We start from the raw sequence: 20,541 nt of genomic DNA, 5'->3' as shown, positions 1-20,541 counted from the left end.
GACTCGGCAATGACCGGCCTGCAGCAGTCACTATTCGTACTCATCAGGATGCCCGGAGGCTTATTTGTGTCGTGGAGATCCTTTTTCCCCATCAATATCCTGTGAAGCCTCAGGAAAGCGGGGGAAATTTCACAGGATATTAGGATGTAACATTTGGTGGCTACACAGGCATCACGTCCGGAAATTAAATACTGACTTTAGAGTCGGAGGCTGAATAGGAAGGAAGAATGGAGTTCACATTCTACGTGTGATTCAGCGGCTTCTCCTTGATAACCAAGTCCGTCCCTAAAAGACCTTGGTAATCTCTCGTTCCTTATCTCTAAGGTGAACTGCGCTTACTCTTTATTTTCCTTCCTTTCAAGTGAACCCAGACCCCCCCTGCCCCTCCTCCTCCACGCGGACCTCAGCTCAGGACCGCCACGGACCCAAACCTGCACGTAGAGGACACATTTTAAGTTGTACACGTGCAGGTTTGTCCTTCCTTCCTTCTTTCTCTAAAGAGCCGTCCGGCCGGCCTCGGACTGAGAATCGGATGACGGACTGTGTGGTTTTTCCAGTATCGGCTCTGCCCCTCCCTACGTCTGGGCGGACGGATGCCCAGCCTCCCTCCAGTAGCTGGAAGGGTTTGCTACGGAGCTTCCAGAAGACACAGCGCTGCCCTTGTAACGCGGTAGACAGTGGCTGTTAGTATTTATGCGGGGTGGTTCCTCCTCAACATTCCTCCGAATACGCCCTAACCAGGGTTTAAAACTTTTCCAATCAACATTTTATCTTTCCAAACTTCTATTTTACTCAAGGTCTATACCATTCTCCCACCCTGTAGACATCTGTGTTTTCTAGGCTGCTGTGTAACAAAGTGTGACACACTGGTTGGCTTACCACGAAGTGTAATTGTCTCAATTCTGAAGACCCGAAGCTCCACATCAGAACACTGTCCCGACCGCATTCCCTCCAAACCCTGTGGAGGGGGAAGCCGTCCTGCCTCTTCTGAGCCCCTCAGGCTCCCGGCCGTGCTCTGCTGGCCTTGGATGGCAGCCGTGGTTCAACCTCTGCCTCCGGCACGTGGGTCTCTGTCTCTCTGTGTCTTCTCTTTTCTTCTTCTGAGGACGCCAGACACGTGGGATTTAGGGCCCACTGTACTCGGGTATGACCTCATCTTAAGTAATCACATCTTCAAAGGACTTATTTCCAAATAAGGTCAACGTATCATTTTAGGGCACATAACTCAACTCCTAACCATGTCTGGTAGAGGTTACTTCCTCTGTTCATTCCTGAGCCTTGAAAGTCATTTTAAAAATTGTTCTAATACCCTGTCCCACCTGTAGTTAATCAAGCCTTGCATATTTTATATCATGGATTTGCCCCACTTTCTTCATTCCTAGAATAACTATTTCTCCCACCCGCAGTGTAACATTTTTTAACTAGCAGCCTTCGGTCTTAACTGCTTCCAGCTCATTTTCGGCTATGTTGTCAGAGCAATGTTCCTGAGACTGACTCATACTTTCTTCTTTTTAGTCACTTATTTAGTCAGCAAGCATTTATTGGACATTGTGCATTGGGCACTGTTCTGCAGGAATGATATAGAGATAAATTAAATGCTGCTTATCCTCAATAAATGCATAACCCAGCAGTGTTTACATGTAAACAAACAAGTGGGTTTGAAGACGGTTGCAGGTGCTCTGCCAGGAGCAGGTGAGGTCCGAGTGCAGAGCAGCCGGACCACATGTGGGAAAGGAGCAAGTGTGCAAATCCTTTTTAGAGGCAGAGCTATTCTTTTTCCCAGAATTCACGACTCTTTTTTCCTGTAAATGGAACCCCTTCTGATATGACACGTTTTCCCTCCTCTCCGTGCCTTTTTTTTTTTTTAATGTGGTTTCTTCTCCCTTCTCAAGCAGTCTTCCTGACTGCTCAGCTCATCTCAAATGTCTTGCATTTTTCAAGACCTACTTTAGAACCCAGTTCTGTCCAGCCCTTCCCCGCTATGTCGCTCACAGTGATGCCATCTTCTCAAACCTCTTGAACAGGATTCTTCACACCTGTTATCTTACACAAAGGACTTGCTACCTCAGGGAATCTGAGAAAATGGCTATAAATCGATGTGCTAGAAATAAAATAAATGAACTTCTAACTCGGGTATTTGGCACCTTACTTTGTACTGTGTTCTGAATTACAAACTTGCATCCGTGGATGAAACTCAGGGTCTTTCAAAGTGGGTGTTATACAATGCAACTATGTTTGACTTCCTAAAATGCCAAGACTCTATAATCCAGAATTCTGTACTAAATTTGAAAAGTGGTAATAATTTTGGCTTTGCCGAATTTCCAAATGTTTGTGGAATCAGACCTGGAAAAATTCATTTATACTTCATCCCAACATGGCCAGACTCAGTCATCGGGGCGAATGGTTCCTCCCATGCCGCATGGTCCAGCCCCCGGCCTCTGCTCGGCTGGTTGGCTCCACGGCCGGCCAAGGAGCTGCTCCTCACTCCTCTCCGAGGCACCTACCTGGAGAGGCAATAAGAGGTTTGGAAACAAGAGAGCTGTTGTTTTACCCTCAGGCAAGAGAAGAGAAGGGGGAAAAAAGGGGGAAGTCATGAGTGAGAGGAAGTGCCTGTAGTCCTTCCGACTCATCCAGGCCGTTGGGCGGAGAGCAGGAGTCCATTGCCAATGACCAGCTATGAGCCAGGAGTGACAATATTATACAGCCTGGAAGTGAGTTTTTGGAAGAAACCGCTTTGGATCCTAGTTTTCTCACTCAAAGAAAAAGAAAAAAGAAAAAACAGAAAGAAAGCAGAAAAACTAAAAGTGTATTAAATTAAAGAAAGGAAATAAAGAAATAACAGAACTGGAATCACAGAATTCTTGATTTTCCTTACCTCCAGCCTACATGAAGTGACCCTCCTAAGTATTTCTCTCCAGCCTGGGTTTGCCTCTACATACTTGGAGAATGTGTTCTAATAGTCTGTTTCTGGACGGTTCCCTCATAGAGGGAGTGAGCTCCTTAAGTGCGGAGGTTGGGGGAGGAAGGAATCCATTAAATCACCTCTGTATTCCCATTATTTGGCAAAGTAACAGATAATACATATTTGCTGAATAGACAGTATTATCAAAATCCATTCATTCTGTTATTTTGGTATTTGTTTCAAGAGCAAATGCATTTACTTTATCATTTGAAAGCATTATATTTTTAAAGCTCTGTATTTATTTATTTGACAGAGATAGAGAGGGAGCATGAGCAGAGCAGGGAGAGGGGTAGAGGGAGAAGCAGGCTCCCCACTGAGCAGGGAGATCCCTATTGTGGCCGGACCCCAGGAACATGACCTGAGCTGAAGGCAGAGGCTTAACCGACTGAACCCCCCAGTTGCCCTAACTGGAAAGCATTCTTAATGCCAAAGGTGCCGGAAGACTAAAACACAGAAGGAAGGCTGAAACCCACACAGGGGATATTGTAACTCTGGCCTTGACATAAGAGAGCTGTATGGTGTGCATTTGTGGGTTTCTGCTCTCCCACTGATATGCATTCAGAATGTCCCACAGTTTGCAGTACACTTTGTTACCATATAGGACCCTGAAGGACAGTCAAATAGGTGATCTATCTGCCCTTAAGATAATTCAGTGTCATTTGGAATTCTATGTTGTCTTTATTCCAAGCTACTTGAAGTCTGCTTTTATAAATACAACTTTCTCCCCCAAATGACTGAAAGTTGTTTTTGTTTTAGAAACTAGAAAATGCTCGGGTTGATGTCCCCAAGAATTAGTTCTAGTTGATTAAGATAAACAGCATTAAGCAAAGATCTTTCAAAACACAGAGGAAGATTTCCAGAGTTGAGTTTATAAAATTTCAATGTGTATGCAGTTTTCCAGAATGTACCATGGGAATACACGTATATGCAAACTTATTTTGTCCTACAAGAAAATTTCAGTACCTTTTGCAGTTTTCGTATATTTTGACTGTTTTTGGCAAGTAAGCTGTGTCCCAAATGTCTCATTTCATGATCCGGAGTGAACTCTTGTATTAGGCAAGAATTCGGTGAAATTCACTGTTTAAGTAAATATTGACTAAATGGATTAAATAATGCCTTCATTTCATTTACCAGATTGACTAATTTATTTAGATTAACTTTTAGCAACAGTTTAAGGCATTTCATTTCACCTAAAAGTAAAGGCTCAAAAAGTAAAGGCACAAAATAGACATAAATTAAATCTAGGTAGATCGGGACTAAAGTGATATCTTAGAATATTTCATTTCACCTAAAAGCAAAGGCTCATATTTTGTTTTTTCCTATGCAGTAATAAACGGAGACACTGAGGCTTGTTTTTCACATATTATAGGAAACAGGCTAGTTACTCTGTCTTTTTGTCCAACCTAAATTTTACATACCAGGTTAGCAAATGTCCTAGATCCTTTTCTGATTTCAACACCTGCTAGCCACTATTAGCACGAAATAAGTATTCCATCACTATTTAGGGTTGAATAAATAATTGAAAGTTTTTGAGAACTCTGAATTCTTCTATTGGTATTTTAAGAAAATAGTGAGGGTTCTTTCCTTACATACAGCCATAGTCACAATGTTTTCAGAAATTAACATAGTCACAATGTTTTCAGAATTAAACAATAGTGATAAAATTCAGAGTTTAAACAAAACCAAGGAATAATTTTGAATAATTGTAAATAATTTAAGCTTTTGAAATTTAATAAAGCTTTTCATGTTCATGTTACCTCTACAAAAGGGTGTTTTGATTTGGTCTCCATTGATTTACTTATTAAAGGAAATAACTACTCAAAAGCACATAGATTAACAGGTTAAAATCTTGGATTCCATTTTTTTTTTTTTTTTTTGTATTTTCCTTATCCAATCATAGGATAAGGAGATATCCCTAGTTGAATTCTATGTTTTGCTAAAGAAACTTGCAAACCTTCCTTCTCGGTGTAATAAAAGTATGTAGGAAAAAAACATTATTGTCTTGATTGGCCTCAGCCTCCTTCCCCTCCCCCTCTTCTTCCTCCTCCTGTTCCTTCCCGCTTTGCTTTTTGCTTTTCTTGTGTATTGTTCCCTCTACAAACACAGACATTTCCCAACCAATAGTTCTCCTGTGCATATAGAAAGTTATTAATAACTTTCCCGTAAATATTCCCTGAATATTACTGTGGCAGTTGTCCGGCAATGGGGTTCAGTGCATTGTAGGGCTTGATCTTAGAACTTCAACAAATAAGATGGCCAGTAAATGATCGTGAGTGTGTGTTCTAGAAGGGAAGCTGAACAGGAAGAGATGGATTTAGATTCTGAAACAGTGGTTTTAGTCTTATTTTAAGTAATCTGTTACCTACTCTAGAACTGATTTGAGGAAGGAATGCCAGAAAGAAGGGTAAAACCCATTTTCATTACTGTTCTTTGGTGAAATCACCTTCTAATTTTGTAATAGACACAAAATAGACATAAATTAAATCTAGGTAGATCGGGACTAAAGTGGGAATGATGGGTATTAGGTCAAGTCCCTAAAGAGACCCATGTGGAGAATATTGGAAATTGTGCCTTCAGGATGACAGCAGTAGGGCCCTTCCTCCAGAAGCGAACTCCCAGGGGAAGAGTGCAGAAAGGGACAACCACGTTAGGTCCCCTCTCCAGACTGCAGGGTATTTTAGAATTCTTGATAGTAAAATGAATGGAATCAAAGAGTCATTGAGAACTGCGGAATGTTTCAGTGATTATAAAAGAAATTTCAGTTTGGTCAGGGCAAAGGCAGTGAGTAAAAAGTAAGTCAATAAAGAATAAATTAGAAGAAATAAACTTGACTATGATGTCCGGATTTTCTCTAGAGGCTTAAATCTTCTTTTGTGGCAGGGAATTTTAGAAAAGAAGGCAAAACTTAGTGGCAAAGAAATCATAAGATACAGACTTGAAATCATTCTAAAAATGTTTCATCATATAAAGTGTTAAATTGTATACCCATCTTTTGTTTTTGAGTACAGTGGACACATAATGTTACATTGTTACAACTGTGTACCTTATGTTGTGTTTACCCCAGGCACAGTTACCCTCCTTCAGTCAGATCTGAGTACCCCATATTGAATATTCTCTTAATACATAAAAATAACTTTTTTTTTAAATGAATAAAAGTATATGTTCTTTTCAGGACAAAATATCTGAAATAAATAGCATTAATACATGATATTACCACAATGCCTGGCATTTTAAATCCTTGTAGGTATGGCCCACATTTAAATAGTAGTGAAAAATGAGCCTTTTAAAAAAATTATGTAATAAATACAAGATCAAAGAAAATAGTTTTATATCCAATATGGTCTAGATCTCTCCCTGATATTCTGACAATTGAATATTCAACAAATTAACTCATCAAATACTTATTGAGCATCTACTATGATCCTGACACTATTATAGGATGTTGGGGTATATCACTGGACAAGCCAGAATAAATTCCATCTGTCCCTATAAAGCTATTATTCTATCATGGGGAGACAAACAATAAACATAAATACAATAATATAGTAGGCCTTAAAGTGATAAGTACTATATTAAAAGAAGAAAAGAGCAGGTCCTGGTGGATTGAGAGTGACATGGGTGTGTGTCTGTGTGCGCCAAGTTTCAAAGTTCTCGTGAGGTGGCTAGAAGAGACTCTGTGGGGAAGGTAACACTTGAGCTAAGCCTCGAAGGACATGGTGGAAATCTGGAAAGCAAGTACCATATATGGCTCAGAATTTGCTGCGGGCTTCATGTATCACCAGACCGTAGGAAAGCCCCGATACCACCCATTTGCCAGAAAAATAGCTGGGCAGATTTTTGGTTCTCCTCTTTATTTCCAGCAGTATCATGCTGCGGAGAGACGAACACACCGACTTCATTCAAGGCAATTCAAGCCGGTTCAGCATTCAGGTAGGCGCGTCGGCGTAGCCCAGCTGGTGTCGAACTCGTGCCCTGAGGGTTAGCATTTGGGACAAGCACTGGGTTTGCGTAGGAATTCCTACTGAAATCCCTAATGTTTTCAGCACAAGGCAGGCTTCACTTTCCTCGTGGTGCTTTTCCAGCTACGCCCCAGCTTGAGCCGTTTCTGAAGGAAACAAAATCGGTGCCAAACGCATTAGCGGACGCAGTGGGTTTTCCAGGCAACCGTCGAGCGTCGCCTGCGCGTGTCATTCCCGCTTCTCAGTCCGGCCGCAGTCGCTCAGACTTCCCCACACATTGAAGAAACTTCCGTCGCCCCTAACATGAGAAATCTTCCTTTTAATTCTTCCATTTCAACTCAATGGAACCAGCAGTTTTCCTTAGCCGAGAAGCCTTCGCAAGGCGCCGGAGAGCTGCCCCTGGGTCGCGGGGGTCCGCCCGCTGCAGACGCGCGGCCGGTCCCGTACGTCTGTCCGGCCCCGTACGTCTGTCCGGCCCCGTACGTCTGTCCGGCCCCGTACGTCTGTCCGGCCGAAGCGCTGCCGAGCGAGGCCGCGTCTCCTGCTTCTTGGATGTTAGGTCATTTTTTCAAACTTAATTGTTATTGTATCACGTTGGCATGTAACATAGGGTTGTCCTTCGTCATCTGGAAATGTGACTCCGCTCGGGTCATCAGCGTCCGCCTCTTCCCGCTCCGCGGTGCGATGGGGCGGGGCGGGGCGCGACGGAGGGGACAGTGGGTGACCTGCTGCGTCCGACGGCGGAAGCCGGCAGTGGACCGAACCGCCACGGATGCGGACCCGGAGGCCGGCAGGTCCCTTCGCCGTCCCCGGCGGCTGCGGGCGCATCGCGGCTTCGCTGCGGGACCTTCGCGCGGGGAGAGACGACCACGTGGCGCGCCGGCCCCGACCCGAGACCGGGAAGGACGAGCCGCGACGCGCCCACCTCTGGGTCCCCCTTGGATCGACGACGCCCGGAGCAGGGGGACCGAGGGGTCCTCGGAGGGGTTTCGGGACCGAGGCCCGCAGCTGGGGAGGCAGCATCTGGGGTCCGGCGCGGGGCAGCGGACGCGGCCTCGGTGGCCGTCAGAGACTAGAGACACTTCAATAACTAAAGAAGAAACTTTAAATAGAGAAACTTCAGAGAATGTTGGCCCAGACCGTCGTGACCCCGCGGGGCTGGGCGGGGAGGGCGGAAGGGCCGCAGCTTCTCTGAAAATCCGTCCGAAATGGGGGCCGTGGGGGCGCACGCGGCCTTCGCGTCCGGTCGTGCAGGCGTCTGGGTATGAGGGACAACTCGGAGGACCCTCAGGCGACCCTCAATGACCCGTTCCATTCAACACGGGAGTCCCGAGCTGCCGTCCTCTCCGAGACGCGGGGGAAGGGGCAGGTCAGCGTCTCAGTGCGCACCTCAGCGACCCGCCCCTGCCCCTCCCTCCCTTGCGCAGTCGTCCCCCCGCAGATGCGTCCGTCCAAGTCCGATGATCTGACCCTGGCCGTGGAGGTCACTGAGAGGAACATAGTTCTGGCTCCCCAGGAACTTACGGTCCAGTGGGGAAAATTACCGGAACAGACACTGGCCTGAAAAGATTTAAAATGCGTGTGACGTGTGAGGACTCGGCACTATTTCTGCCGGGAAGAACTTCCCTTAACGTCCAGGGAATGATCAGCATAGGCTCAGGAAATTTTATTTCATGGATTTTCCAAAGTGTTTAATAAACCCCAATAATTTACTACACAGAGAGAATCGCATCTTTCCTGGGAAGTCAGTGGTTTCAATATGGCCATTTCTGTGCAGGCTTTTTTGTACAAATATGATTCTATAAAGGAATGTGGACCTAGGCTATGGCCGGTAAGTGACCAGCGGTTCTGGGGACGGAATTTCTAATTATCTGTGATAATAAGATGGTAGATTTGGTCTGCCATCTAGTGATTAAAACTGAATTCTTACAACTGCATTTAAACACATGAAAGCTTTATGAGAAGACACGTCTTTAAAGATACGTGAGAAACAGGGCACTCGAGTTACTCTGGAGCACAGTGTGGTCGGGTAAAATACATCTCGTTGCTAAGACATCGGTGCCAGGACATTTGTGGTGATGACTTCACCGTGGACTGGTTCAATGCGTTGGAACATGGTAAGGGTAAAAGAACCCTGCAGCTTGGAAGACAAAATTTTTGGAAGTTGCAACACCACAGAAGATCACAAAATAATGGCAGCATTATCAGACATCTACCAGTCCTACCAGTCCTCCTCAATTTTAAGAAAATTTAAGAAAGACCAATAGCAAATGACACGTGTCACAATATTGCAGTTTGGGAATGTTTCTTTAAGATTTTATTTAAAAAATTGCTTACCCACATACTTTAAAACCAGTCATTATTTAAGTTCCAGGCCTTATATCAAGGTTCGTGTTAGCTTGGGTTGATTTTTATGACATGTGTAGAGGAATCAGGACAGTATTGAATCTCTCAGAATGTCACCTGAACATTTCTATTTGTTTTTCGTAATATTGTCATTTATAAAATACTGTGTCATGACAACTTCGCTGCAAATTGTCTACAATTTTGCTTTCTATTTTACTTTTCTTCTCATTGAAGTAAACATCTATGGAGAAAACAGCAGGGCCAACCTAATCATCAGGCACACAACTACCATGTACAAACCCGAGAGGGGCAAGCCACCCTGTATTTTCTACTTGGTGTTTCTTTGTACATGTCTTTCATTCAAACACGAACAATGAGGGTTCGCCGAGGTTTTGGGCCCTCTGTGATGTGTGTGGATCCTTGTGCGGGGGAGGAGAAGACAGGGTTTAGCAGTAAATGTGGTTTTTCATCTCCTTGCCATTTAAAAGCATTCCAACTAACTTTCCACATCATCTTAAATTTAATTATAAATTCTCCGGGGAAAAGGACCAGTGATGACTCATGGTCTATAACTAACTTTTAACATTGTCATTTAAGGAAAGTCCTACAGCGGCTCACTTCTTTGCCCCTGGGTTGAGGTCATGCTGTCTTAAACTTTCAGGAAGAAAGTGACCTTCTCTGAGTTGACACAGAAGAGAGAATGTGTCTTTTTATTCCCACCTCAAAGGAACCACAGAAATCAGGATAAATCACCCCAGAAGAGTCTCTCACACATTTTAATGTTATTTAATTGACAGCATTATTTCACATCAGCTCAGTTTTTGTATTCTCTATTTCTACTTCCCTAATTGTTTATTGAGGTCTACCTCACAATGATAATATGACTTTTTGGAAACAGAACAGATACACTCTCAGGACTGTGCATCCACTTAACTCCCAGGAAATATGTCAAATACCTTTGCCCCTCAGAGTGTGGGAAGGGAGAAGCAAGCTGCTTGAATTACAGTGAATCTCTTTTTCAGCCAATGGCATTTAGGGTTTGTGACTGGATATTTCTTTCTCAGCCATAAAACTTAATGAACAAAGTTACTCTTCAAGTATTTACCTCACTCACTTGTGCAGTAGACGATAGGACTAAGTCCATTTCTGTACAGGGTGTGTTTGGTAGAAACGTTCATCATGGATTTACATTGTTTTAAAGTGGTTTTTCATCTAAGAAAAACGGCTTGCCTCACGGCTATTTGATGCACAGATTTCTTAATTTACTTCAAGACAGTCCCGCATTACAGCACGTTAAGGCATGAGTTCTGTTTTCTTCCGGGATTAAAATTCCTAAAATACGCAGAGTCAGTCCTGATTGCATCGGCCATGTGTTTTGTGATAAACTCTTCTGCTGAAGCAGCAGCAGATTAGAAACCAGGCGTCCAGATCATCCTGCGCCCGGCTCGGAAGGCGCGTGTGGTGGTGGAGAGCAGCTCCCTGCCGGCCGCAGGGCTGGGATGAAGGCCTGGACACGTGCAGCAAACGTGTTCCATGGAGTGAGAAGAATGTTGCCCAAGAAAAGCTTTCTAGAGTTAGGGGATGCATATTTGGGTCAACGTCTTTCCCCTGAACTGAAATTTTTATCCGTAGCTCGGCACAGAGTGCATCGGCAAACAAGAAGCTCTTTCTACTGTAAGACTTTTTCTAGTGACAGACAGTCACCACGTTTATTGTGGTGAGCATTTTCTAGTGTATTTGATTGTCGAATCACTACGCTGTACACCTGAAAATAGAATATTGTATGTCAACTACACTTCGATTAAGAATAAAGGAAAATTATAAATACTTTTATATACCAATCACAAATGCCTTTTTAATTTTTATTTTAGTTTTAGCTTTGTACAAAGTTCATGTCCATGCGATGAAGTGAGTGAACCATAATTTAGACTCATGGGCACATTCCTGTCTACCTTTGAACAACTCTTTGTTGAGTGTTGGCTCCCGGCGAGGTGTGGCGTCCAACCGTAGAAATGCCATGATGAACAAGAAAAAAACTAGTCCTTATCTTCGTGGAATTTACTGGCAAGGGAAGGAGATAAGAGAATAAACAGATAAAAAGAGTAAATTGATACCACTTGTGATAAGTTTGATGAGGGCACTGATTTATCCTGCCTGTTTACATTTTGGAAACTGGTTAATTAGCTGGTGTAGAAGCTGGACGGGCGAATGGGCTGGGCAGAGGAGGCTCACTCTTGTCGAGCAGCCGGAACGGTGGGGGCCGGGGACAAGCAGACCACAGCAGTGAGCTCTGTGTGTCTGGAGGGAGGAGGGAGATTGTGCAAGGACACTGGGAAGGGAATCTTTGGGCTTCGGAATTTAAGTAGTTTGGAGGAATCTATAGGAGCTAAGCAAGGATGATATGATCCGTATTGTGATTTAAAATACTGTAGTTTTGTTTCTTAAAAGACACAAAGAAGTAATATATTTCTCTTACAATAATTGTATAATAGAATTGTTATATGTATAAATGTGTGTATGTATTTTCCAAATCGGCATTACATTTTCATCTAAATGTAGACAGTATCTGGCAGATGCTATGTGATAGCATGTATTTTCCAAATCGCATTACATTTTCATCTAAATGTAGACAGTATCTGGCAGATGCTATGTGATAGCTTACCGTACTGCTGTGGTCGTGACTCTCCTTGATGACCTTGGACTGAAGACTACATTGCCCATGTGAGCTTTGCTTGTCCTTTGTGGCTTAGTAAGCACCTGGAGCTCAGCAGACACATCCCATGAAAGGAGACACTGTTTTTCCTTTTCTAGCTTATGTTTAAAGCTAATTTTTAAAAACCCATACACTTTTTTCTTTCTTCACGGAATAAGAATACATATTGTCTTCTGTTGTTGCTGGATTTCCTAATCTAAAGTTTCTAGTGGTTGAAAATCATGTAAGGGTTCACCAAACACAGAAATTATATATTCCCCTTTGAACTATTCTTCTCCTCACCCTTTCAAATTTTTAAAAATGTGATCTTACTGATCTTCCTGTTTTGGGTTACTTAAACCTTCACAATGAAATGTTTTGGGAAACACTACCTGCCATCTACTTTGGATCACTCTCCCCTCCCCTGTCTTACGAGGACGTACATATAGCAATCGTTTCACTGTGAAGTGCACGTCGCTTCGTCTGTAAACGCCCGGACTGAGTCCATCCGTGTTTCACTCCTCAGTAGGTTAGTGCTCAGCCCAGAATGGCTGGACCCACAGGATGATTCACTTTCTTAAGTATTTTCCAAATTCCAAAATTTCAGAAGATTACTAACCTCCTTCCCCACCCCCTGCATCTTTTTCTTCTCATTCTAGAAGGATACGGTGAGGAAATAGCCTGCACTCAGAATGGTCAGATGTACTTGAACAGAGACATCTGGAAACCTGCCCCTTGCCAGATCTGCGTCTGTGACAATGGGGCCATTCTCTGTGACAAGATACAGTGCCAGGAGGTACTTGAATGTGCTGACCCTGTAACTCCCCCCGGAGAATGCTGTCCCGTCTGCCCACACACAGCTGGAGGTGGCAACACCAATTTCGGTAAGAATGCTTCAAGCCAACCCAGAACAGCCCAGTGACTCATCATCGTTCCAGTGGCTTTTGCTCTCAGAATTCAGCAACCAAGAGAATAATGAAGCCACTCGTCCGTCCGTGGTGTTGGGAGTTAATGGTTTTTCTCACACCTTATCTAATGTTACTGAGAGGGAGAGGATAATTTCCTGTCTTCTTAAAAACCAGGGGAATTTGGGGCTGAATTTTGTGTGGTTATGTCTAGTTTGAGAATTTCTTATGGTCACTTCACATGGCCATTTGTTACCCCGTGCATGCTGGATGCCTCCGAGATAGTTGTCGGTATTCTGGGAGGTCTATTCATGCCCCAGAGGACTTCTCGAAAACACATTTGTCTTCTCTGGTGCCAAGTTTGCTCTTGGGAATGGAATAATTATTTCTGATCTAATTTAATGCCAGAGCACCTTCTGTCACATCAGCTCATAAGAGCAGAATGCTTTTACCGATGGCTCAGAAAGACAAGAGAAGGAGATGGATTTCCTGAAGAAAAGAATGAAATCATTTGCTGGTTTTGAAAACTTTTTTTGGAGACAAATGTCTGTGTTTAATATAGACTATGTATTTGAATACATGTGTCAAAGACACACATTAGAGAAAGAAGTTCATATTTATGTGTTTCAATGAATAGGGAAGATTAATATTAAACTCTTAGGTCATTTGCTTCAGCGGTCGTGGATGTTCTAGCGTGGCATGCGTCAGTATCAAGATAGTGCTGAGACTTATTCCCCTGCCCCAAATTCCATTGCAAATAACAACAATCAACCATATTTTCACAAAATATTAGACCCTAATTTATCAGTTCTCCTCTTAGATATCATTCAACAGTAACATTGTGCCTTGAATAAATACCTAAACTCAATTTTTAGCAATGTAGTCAGAAAGACATAATGCAAAGAATTAAAAATATGACACCTAAGGGCTGCCCAAAGCTGATGCAATCTGCTAAGAAGCTCCAGGAACAAAGTAAAATTAAACCTATGGGGCCAAGTTAATAGTATGTTGGGACAATCGTGGCAAAAAACCAAAAACCCAAAACAGTAAAATATGTGACCTTCTGCAAATAGCTGGATTTGGAAAGTCCACTTTGTTCCAAAATGAATAAGAAAAACAGCTAGTAACAGCACTGATGCGAAGTTACTCTAAGAAAAAAGGCGGGGGAAAAAAAAAAGAAAAAAAGGCGGGAGTGTTTAGCTACATTTACAAAATAAAGAACACACTGGTAAATATATTACCACAGAACTGATTTTAAAAAAATGACCATTCGCCATAAACTAAATAAAACTTAGTGGAGTAATTTATTAAGAAAGGGCTACATTAGAAATACAAAATAATTAATGATGAGGAAAGAGGTAGAAGAAAAAACCAAAAACCATCACAGGGAAGTGAAGATGACAGAGGCAAGAACATAGGAAGAATCAATACTGCCATTAAAAAAATAATTACTTTAACGGATCTATGAAAAAAGACCATTTGGTTTTCCTTGTAATTGAAACAAAGATATTTGGCAAAAGTGAAAAAGTATTCTTGACAAAGATGCTTGGTAACTTAGTATCAAATGGCATTTCATTAACATGATGAAATATTTACATCTCAGCTTAAAAGCTTCATACTGTTTAGTACTAGAATTATTTTCTCTAAACTCAGAGACAGAACATGGATATCCATCATCACCACTACAATTTAATATTATTGAATGTACTTGAACAAACAATTAGGTAAGAGAAAAAATTAGAGGTTTAGAAATTAGAAGGAAGGAGGTAAAAGATTAGTTGCAGGAAATATAATTGTGTTCTTATAAAACTTAAAGGGAATGGAGTACAAAACTACTAAAAGAATAATTTTGTACAACAATGCAGTGTAAAATTACAAATTAATAGACTTAGCTATTTACCAACAATCACCCCATAGAATAAATAATGAGAATTAAACATACCTCCTTTGTAATAGCAACAGATAGGATAACATGGCTAAGAACAAACGATATGAAATGTACCAGATCTACCTGAAAAAACTGTAAGACACTACTAATTCAAATGACAGCTTTAAAAAATAGAATGTCTCATTATATTTTTGGTTAGAGGGGCTAGTAATAGAAAAATCAGTAAAAGTGGGCCCCTCTGGGGCATTGAAATCTGGGCAGTAGGGGAAAGTGACAGGACGGAAGGAGATTTTTTTACTCTATAATTGTATATCTTTAATGTATTTTGGTCTTTTAGCCATATGAATGAAGCCTACTAAAAAAAAAGGGTCCAAACAATAGAATATTGATTGAAGATAATTCATTACTATATAATAGTTAATTTTATCATTTAATGAGCTTTAAATGTTATATGAATGGTGTGAGGAATATTTAAGTAATGTTAGAATTTTCCAAAAGGATGTATTACTTTGCCTATTATGGGAATATTGATCTCAAACAACTTTTGAGTTCTGCCTACTGGTAGTAGGGAAACCTGTTTAAGTTAAATTCTGACATCCCAAAAACCTATTACTGAAAATAATAAGAGATTCTCAATAGCTGTTTCTCCTTAAATCAACATGTTTAATGTATTTCTTCTTCTTTTTTTATAGGTAGAGGAAGAAAGGTAAGTTTTGCTTTGCATAGTTTCATTTTTGTGAAGGGTCTTCTTCAGTCTAATACTGTCCACTTGGGAGTGTGCTTTACAGCATTTGAAAGCCTTTTGTAAAGTACAAATTACCAAATATGAATATATGAGATACTTCACTTGTAGATTACGGCTGTTTCTATTTTATTCACTTTGTTAATCTTTGTTGATAGATGTTTCTTCTAGAAGGTTATAAACCCCTTAGGGATTGAGACTATGCCACATTAACCTTCAAATTACTTGCATTTATTGAGATGTCTGGTGGCTCAGTCTGTTAAGTGACCGACTCCTGATTTAGGCTCAAGTTGGGGCCTCAAGGCCATAAGATGGAGCCCCTGTCAGGCTCCGTGCTGGGTGTGGGACCTGCTGAAGATTCTCCCTTTGACCCTTTGACCCTCCCCACCTCCCTCTCTTAAAAAAAAAAAAAAAAAAAAAAAAAGAGAAGAAGAAGAACAACAAATTGCATGTATTTATTACTGTGCTTAGTATATACCTTACACGCATTGGAAGTTCAGTAACTGCTTCGTTGAAGGAAGGAAGGAGGAAAGGGGGAGATGTCGTACCTACCGTAGGGTTGTGGCCCCTCTTCTGTTGGTTGGACAAGTAAATATTCACTTAAAAGAAGTAATTGAGCACTTGACCAAACACACATCACCTTTTCTTCTCTCCCCTTCCCCCAGTTCAAGGAGCCTAAAGCATAATCCCAGAAACAATCCTTACACTCAAGAGGACAATGGTATAGTTTAGCCTTGACCCTAGATAGAGCTGGCCACTTCAGCCACTTGTCTTCTGGATGTGGATCATCCCCTGAGTGGAGAGGGTTCCATTCCCTTGAAACTGGTTCAGTTTTCCAGTTAATTTGAAAATGGTGGCCTTTGTTTCAGTCTTGTCAGGGATCAGGAATGGACATGGGCAGTGATCCTGAGTTTCACAGCAAATACCAGGCAGATCACCAAAAACTTTAAACTGCCTTTACTTTTACATATCGTGGAGCTTCAGTAAGGTGAAAATCAGATACTCAGATAAAGCAATGCTATACATTCATGGTCGGTGAAAGCGATGCTATCAAGTGATGCTATCCTGCACTTTTTAATTAAAAGGGAAATAAAGTGTCTTACTGGGAATAAATATCAACGAAGTCATTTAGATTTGAATATATGTCAAAGGAGCAGATCTACAAATACCAGCTCACATTTAATTTACATCTGAAATTAAATCGGAGATTTCCCAAAGGCAGTGTAGCTGGGAGGGGACACTCGAAGCCGCTGCCGGTTTACCACGTCCTCGTTATGTGCTGACCATCATGACCGTCGATTATTATCAGGTGCCATCAGAACTGTCAGAGCAGAGCAATGTAATAAGAAGTTTTGCGCTTCTTTCATATATTAATCTTACTTATCATTCATTCATTCGTTCATTCTCGTTAACTCCCAAATAAGTACTGAGCCTTTGTCATATCTCTGAATGAGGCCAATGTTACAGATGATGCAATGGTGGGAAAACACTCGGATGGTCTCCATGGTAACGCCATCCTGCAAGAGTGGGGAGGCATGTCCATGTGGCATTAAGTGGTGAGTAACAGGCAAGAAGCAAAATGAAGCTGTAATTCTCACCCAGTTCTGAGTATTTGAATGTTAAATTTACCAGTGGGTATGAAAATCAAATTTAGGAAAACCTTAGACAAATGATCATTCCATGTAAATTAACTTATTCAAAGCCCATATTTAAAAAAGCAATTAATGCTTACATTTGTGGCTTATTTCCAAAATAAGAATCATTATTGAATCATTAGAAAAATGTATTATCAGAACCTAGAAATGGAGCACTTAATCCCATATCAAGTATTGTGGAACAACAGAAAGTTCATAATAAGATAACTGAAGCCTCCCAATTTAGCTGAGAAAGGTATCCATGAGTTCCATTCTCCTCAACACAGAGGAAGAGCGAGGGCTGCATTTTAATTGCTGGTCTCTTGAAATGGAGATTTTCCAACCATTCTTAGCAAACTATTCCACTTTTCTCTGTTTGCCTTTGGCTGAAATAATTTCTCTTCGCTTTTGACTTGTTTTTCTAGATTTGTTCTAGAAAGGAACACTATTTTCAGCATTATTCTCATAAGGTCCTTTAGACATTGGGCACGGATTTCTCTACCCTTTCTAAACAATTCAAATTCTTTCAAACATCTCAAGGAAAGCTCTTACAGCTCTAAAGAGGCTAATTTTTATTACTTTCTGGTTATGTAAAAATAGGAAGACCCCAGGTAGAAGTTAGAAGACTTGGAAATGCAGAAGTAAGCCTGCCCTGTTTTGCTGCCCATGGTTGGGGATCCCTTTCTTCTAGCCTTTCTCTTCGTGTCCTTTAGACTCTTGAATCTACTCAGGCAGTACTCCCTCCTGCTTGGGAGAGCCATTTCCCACTGCTGAACTCTAACCTGAGCATTGGAATCAGCAGGGGTAGTCAGGGTATGGTTCTGCCATCAAATCCCTTATTAAGACTATGAAGATTATAAAAAAAAATTTTAAATTTAACTTTACAAGATTTTGTCAGATGTGAAGTACAACTGGAAGGATATAATTAAATCGTACCTTTCCGGAGTATGTTTAGGTGATCTAGATCAAGAGCTTGAAATATTTGTATGATCTTTAACACACAACTTTAATTTCTAGAGATCATCTTAAGATATCAACTTGAGACACTACACAGATGTTTATGAACAAAGATACTCATCGTAGTGTTATTTGTTTATTTTTTTTTTAAAGATTTATTTATTTATTTGACAGGCAGAGACCACAAGTAGGCAGAGAGGTAGGCAGAGAGAGAGGAGGAAGCAGGCTCCCCGAGGAGCAGAGAGCCCGACTCGGGGCTCGATCCCAGGACCCTGGGACCATGACCTGAGCCGAAGGCAGAGGCTTAACCACTGAGCCACCCAGGTGCCCCCATAGTGTTATTTTTAATTGTAAAAATGAAACTGTAATCAAAGAGTCAAATGCTGAGGCCCTGAGGAGGTGAACCAAGTTCAGGTACGTCACGGAAAACTGAGAATACAAGAATGTTGAAAGAAGTTGTCTCCTGAGTGTTGAGCATGATATTTAGTTCCTCTATTTTTAGAATTCCCTATTAACCCACATTATTTTTATTTATTTATTTATTTATTTATTTTTAACCCACATTATTTTTATAATCAGATAAATCATATCAATAAATCAGAGCAATATATGTGAAAAGAGAAATTAAATAAAATAGAATTCATTACTTTTTCTACATTTCGGATACAATCCTTAAGGTATGCGTAGTCTGCACTGGCCCAGTACAAAGCATTATTTCATACTATGTTAGTGGAAATTAATACGTTCAAGAATTTATTGAGGATTTCTGAGTGTCAGACTGAGGATATAAAGTAGATTGATCATGACCTTGGGGAGACCAACATCTCTTGGGAGGCAAACTCCAAAATAAATAATACAAGTAAATATATGGTAAAATAGAGGAATCTAAGGTACAATTCATCCAATAGTATTTGATCTATGTACCTGAAATCATGCTATGAGGATACAATTTTTAAGAAACCGAAGTTCTAAGAATGTCGTGTACATGTCTTATATTTGCTGCATCTATTAGAAAAGCCAATTCAACTGCCTGGTGTTACTTCCCTTAAGTTATAGTTGTTTACTGTGTTATTTTTATTTTCCTATTCAGTTCATGTTTTTTGTAGATTTTCATCAGATATTGGGAATCGACTAACCAACATCACTATCTCCTTCCTGCTCACCTCCCTTCCTTCCTTCTTCCCTTTCTTTCTGAGGATGAGCACATTTATCTCCTGTAACTTCTCAGATTCCTCCATGAGTTTTAGAAAGGGTGGCAAGAGTTTTAGAAATGCCATCGTAGTCACTAAAATCTAGGTGGCATATAGTATGGTGAAAATTCAGACATATCCAAATGTTGGGTTGCCTTTTGAGTTTTCAGTCTTTGGGCAGTTTTCCTACAGTGCTTTGACTTTAGAGATTTCAGGACAAGTATCTTCTGGTCTAGTCAATACATTAGGTTTGTTCACTGTAAAAACTAAAGTGAAATAACTTTATGCTTTTCAAACACTGGTTGATATTTTTGTGTCTTTCAGATGTCTTTCTTTTTCATCAATAATGCTGACTACTGCAAATACTGTTTCTTTTATCATTTCCTTCTCGCTTTACATTTTTTAAAGAGGATTTTATTTATTTATTTGAGACAGAAAGTGTGTGAGTGAGAGGGAGAGCAGGAGCAGGGGCAGAGAACGGGAAAGCAGATCCCCTGCTGACCAGGGAGCCGGACCTGGGGCTCGATTCCGGGACCTCAAGATCATGGCCTGAGCGGAATACAGATCCTTAGCCACCTGAGTCACCCAGGCGCCCACTTTTTACTTTTCCTACATTGAAATTCCCAGTGTTTATATGGAATATTCTAGTAAGATATGATTGGGTATTTTGATAATCGAACATCTTTTTGCTTCACAGGGACAAAAAGGAGAACCAGGATTGGTGCCTGTTGTAAGTATATGTGTTATTTTTCCTCGTATCTTTGACAAACTTCTAGTGTAGCGTATATTAGTGCTTACATACCTACTCTCATAGAAAAGGAAATCAGTTATTTTTAACCAAGTTTTAGTATAAGACAAACAAACCAAAAGAGATGATTCTTTAATACAACATTTAATGTTTGTTTATCACAATATTCCTGACTTTTCTTGTCCCATGACTGAAAGTGGACATCAGGGTTTTACAAAGTTAAGCACATTATATATGGATGTAAAACGGTAGTTGAGATGTATATCTTTTACAGCATAAATAGCCATGTAATCCACGCAGAAGGCAGGATTTAATGGTCCACATTTCTGAAAACATGTCTTGTCAGTATCCTGATTGACATTCCATATTTTGTAAGAATTCCTAAGATTTACCTAGACTTGTGCATGATCAAAAAGTGTATTTTAAGTAGGATGAAAACCCTTTAGCCGCCAGGCTCATGATTTCAAAGGAGTTGCCATCACTCTGTCAGTGCATGTTGATTTATTCGACAGCGTTTG

General features: G+C 41.0%; 1 protein-coding gene across 1 annotated transcript in view; it reads left to right on the top strand.

Annotated features, from left to right (window-relative positions):
* COL5A2 (collagen type V alpha 2 chain) overlaps positions 1 to 20,541 on the top strand; it is a 136,197-nt gene that overhangs the window by 55,472 nt on the left and 60,184 nt on the right. The window contains exons 2-4 of the mRNA XM_059393025.1: positions 12,619 to 12,843; positions 15,445 to 15,458; positions 19,973 to 20,005. Of these exons, the coding sequence (XP_059249008.1) occupies positions 12,619 to 12,843; positions 15,445 to 15,458; positions 19,973 to 20,005 (272 nt within the window). The remainder of the gene's footprint in view (positions 1 to 12,618; positions 12,844 to 15,444; positions 15,459 to 19,972; positions 20,006 to 20,541) is intronic.

This window comes from Mustela nigripes, chromosome 3 (genome assembly GCF_022355385.1).
Source record: "Mustela nigripes isolate SB6536 chromosome 3, MUSNIG.SB6536, whole genome shotgun sequence".
NCBI lineage: Eukaryota > Metazoa > Chordata > Mammalia > Carnivora > Mustelidae > Mustela > Mustela nigripes.
The sequence above is the reverse complement of the archived record's forward strand: the minus strand, read 5'-3'. Positions and strand labels throughout refer to the sequence as shown.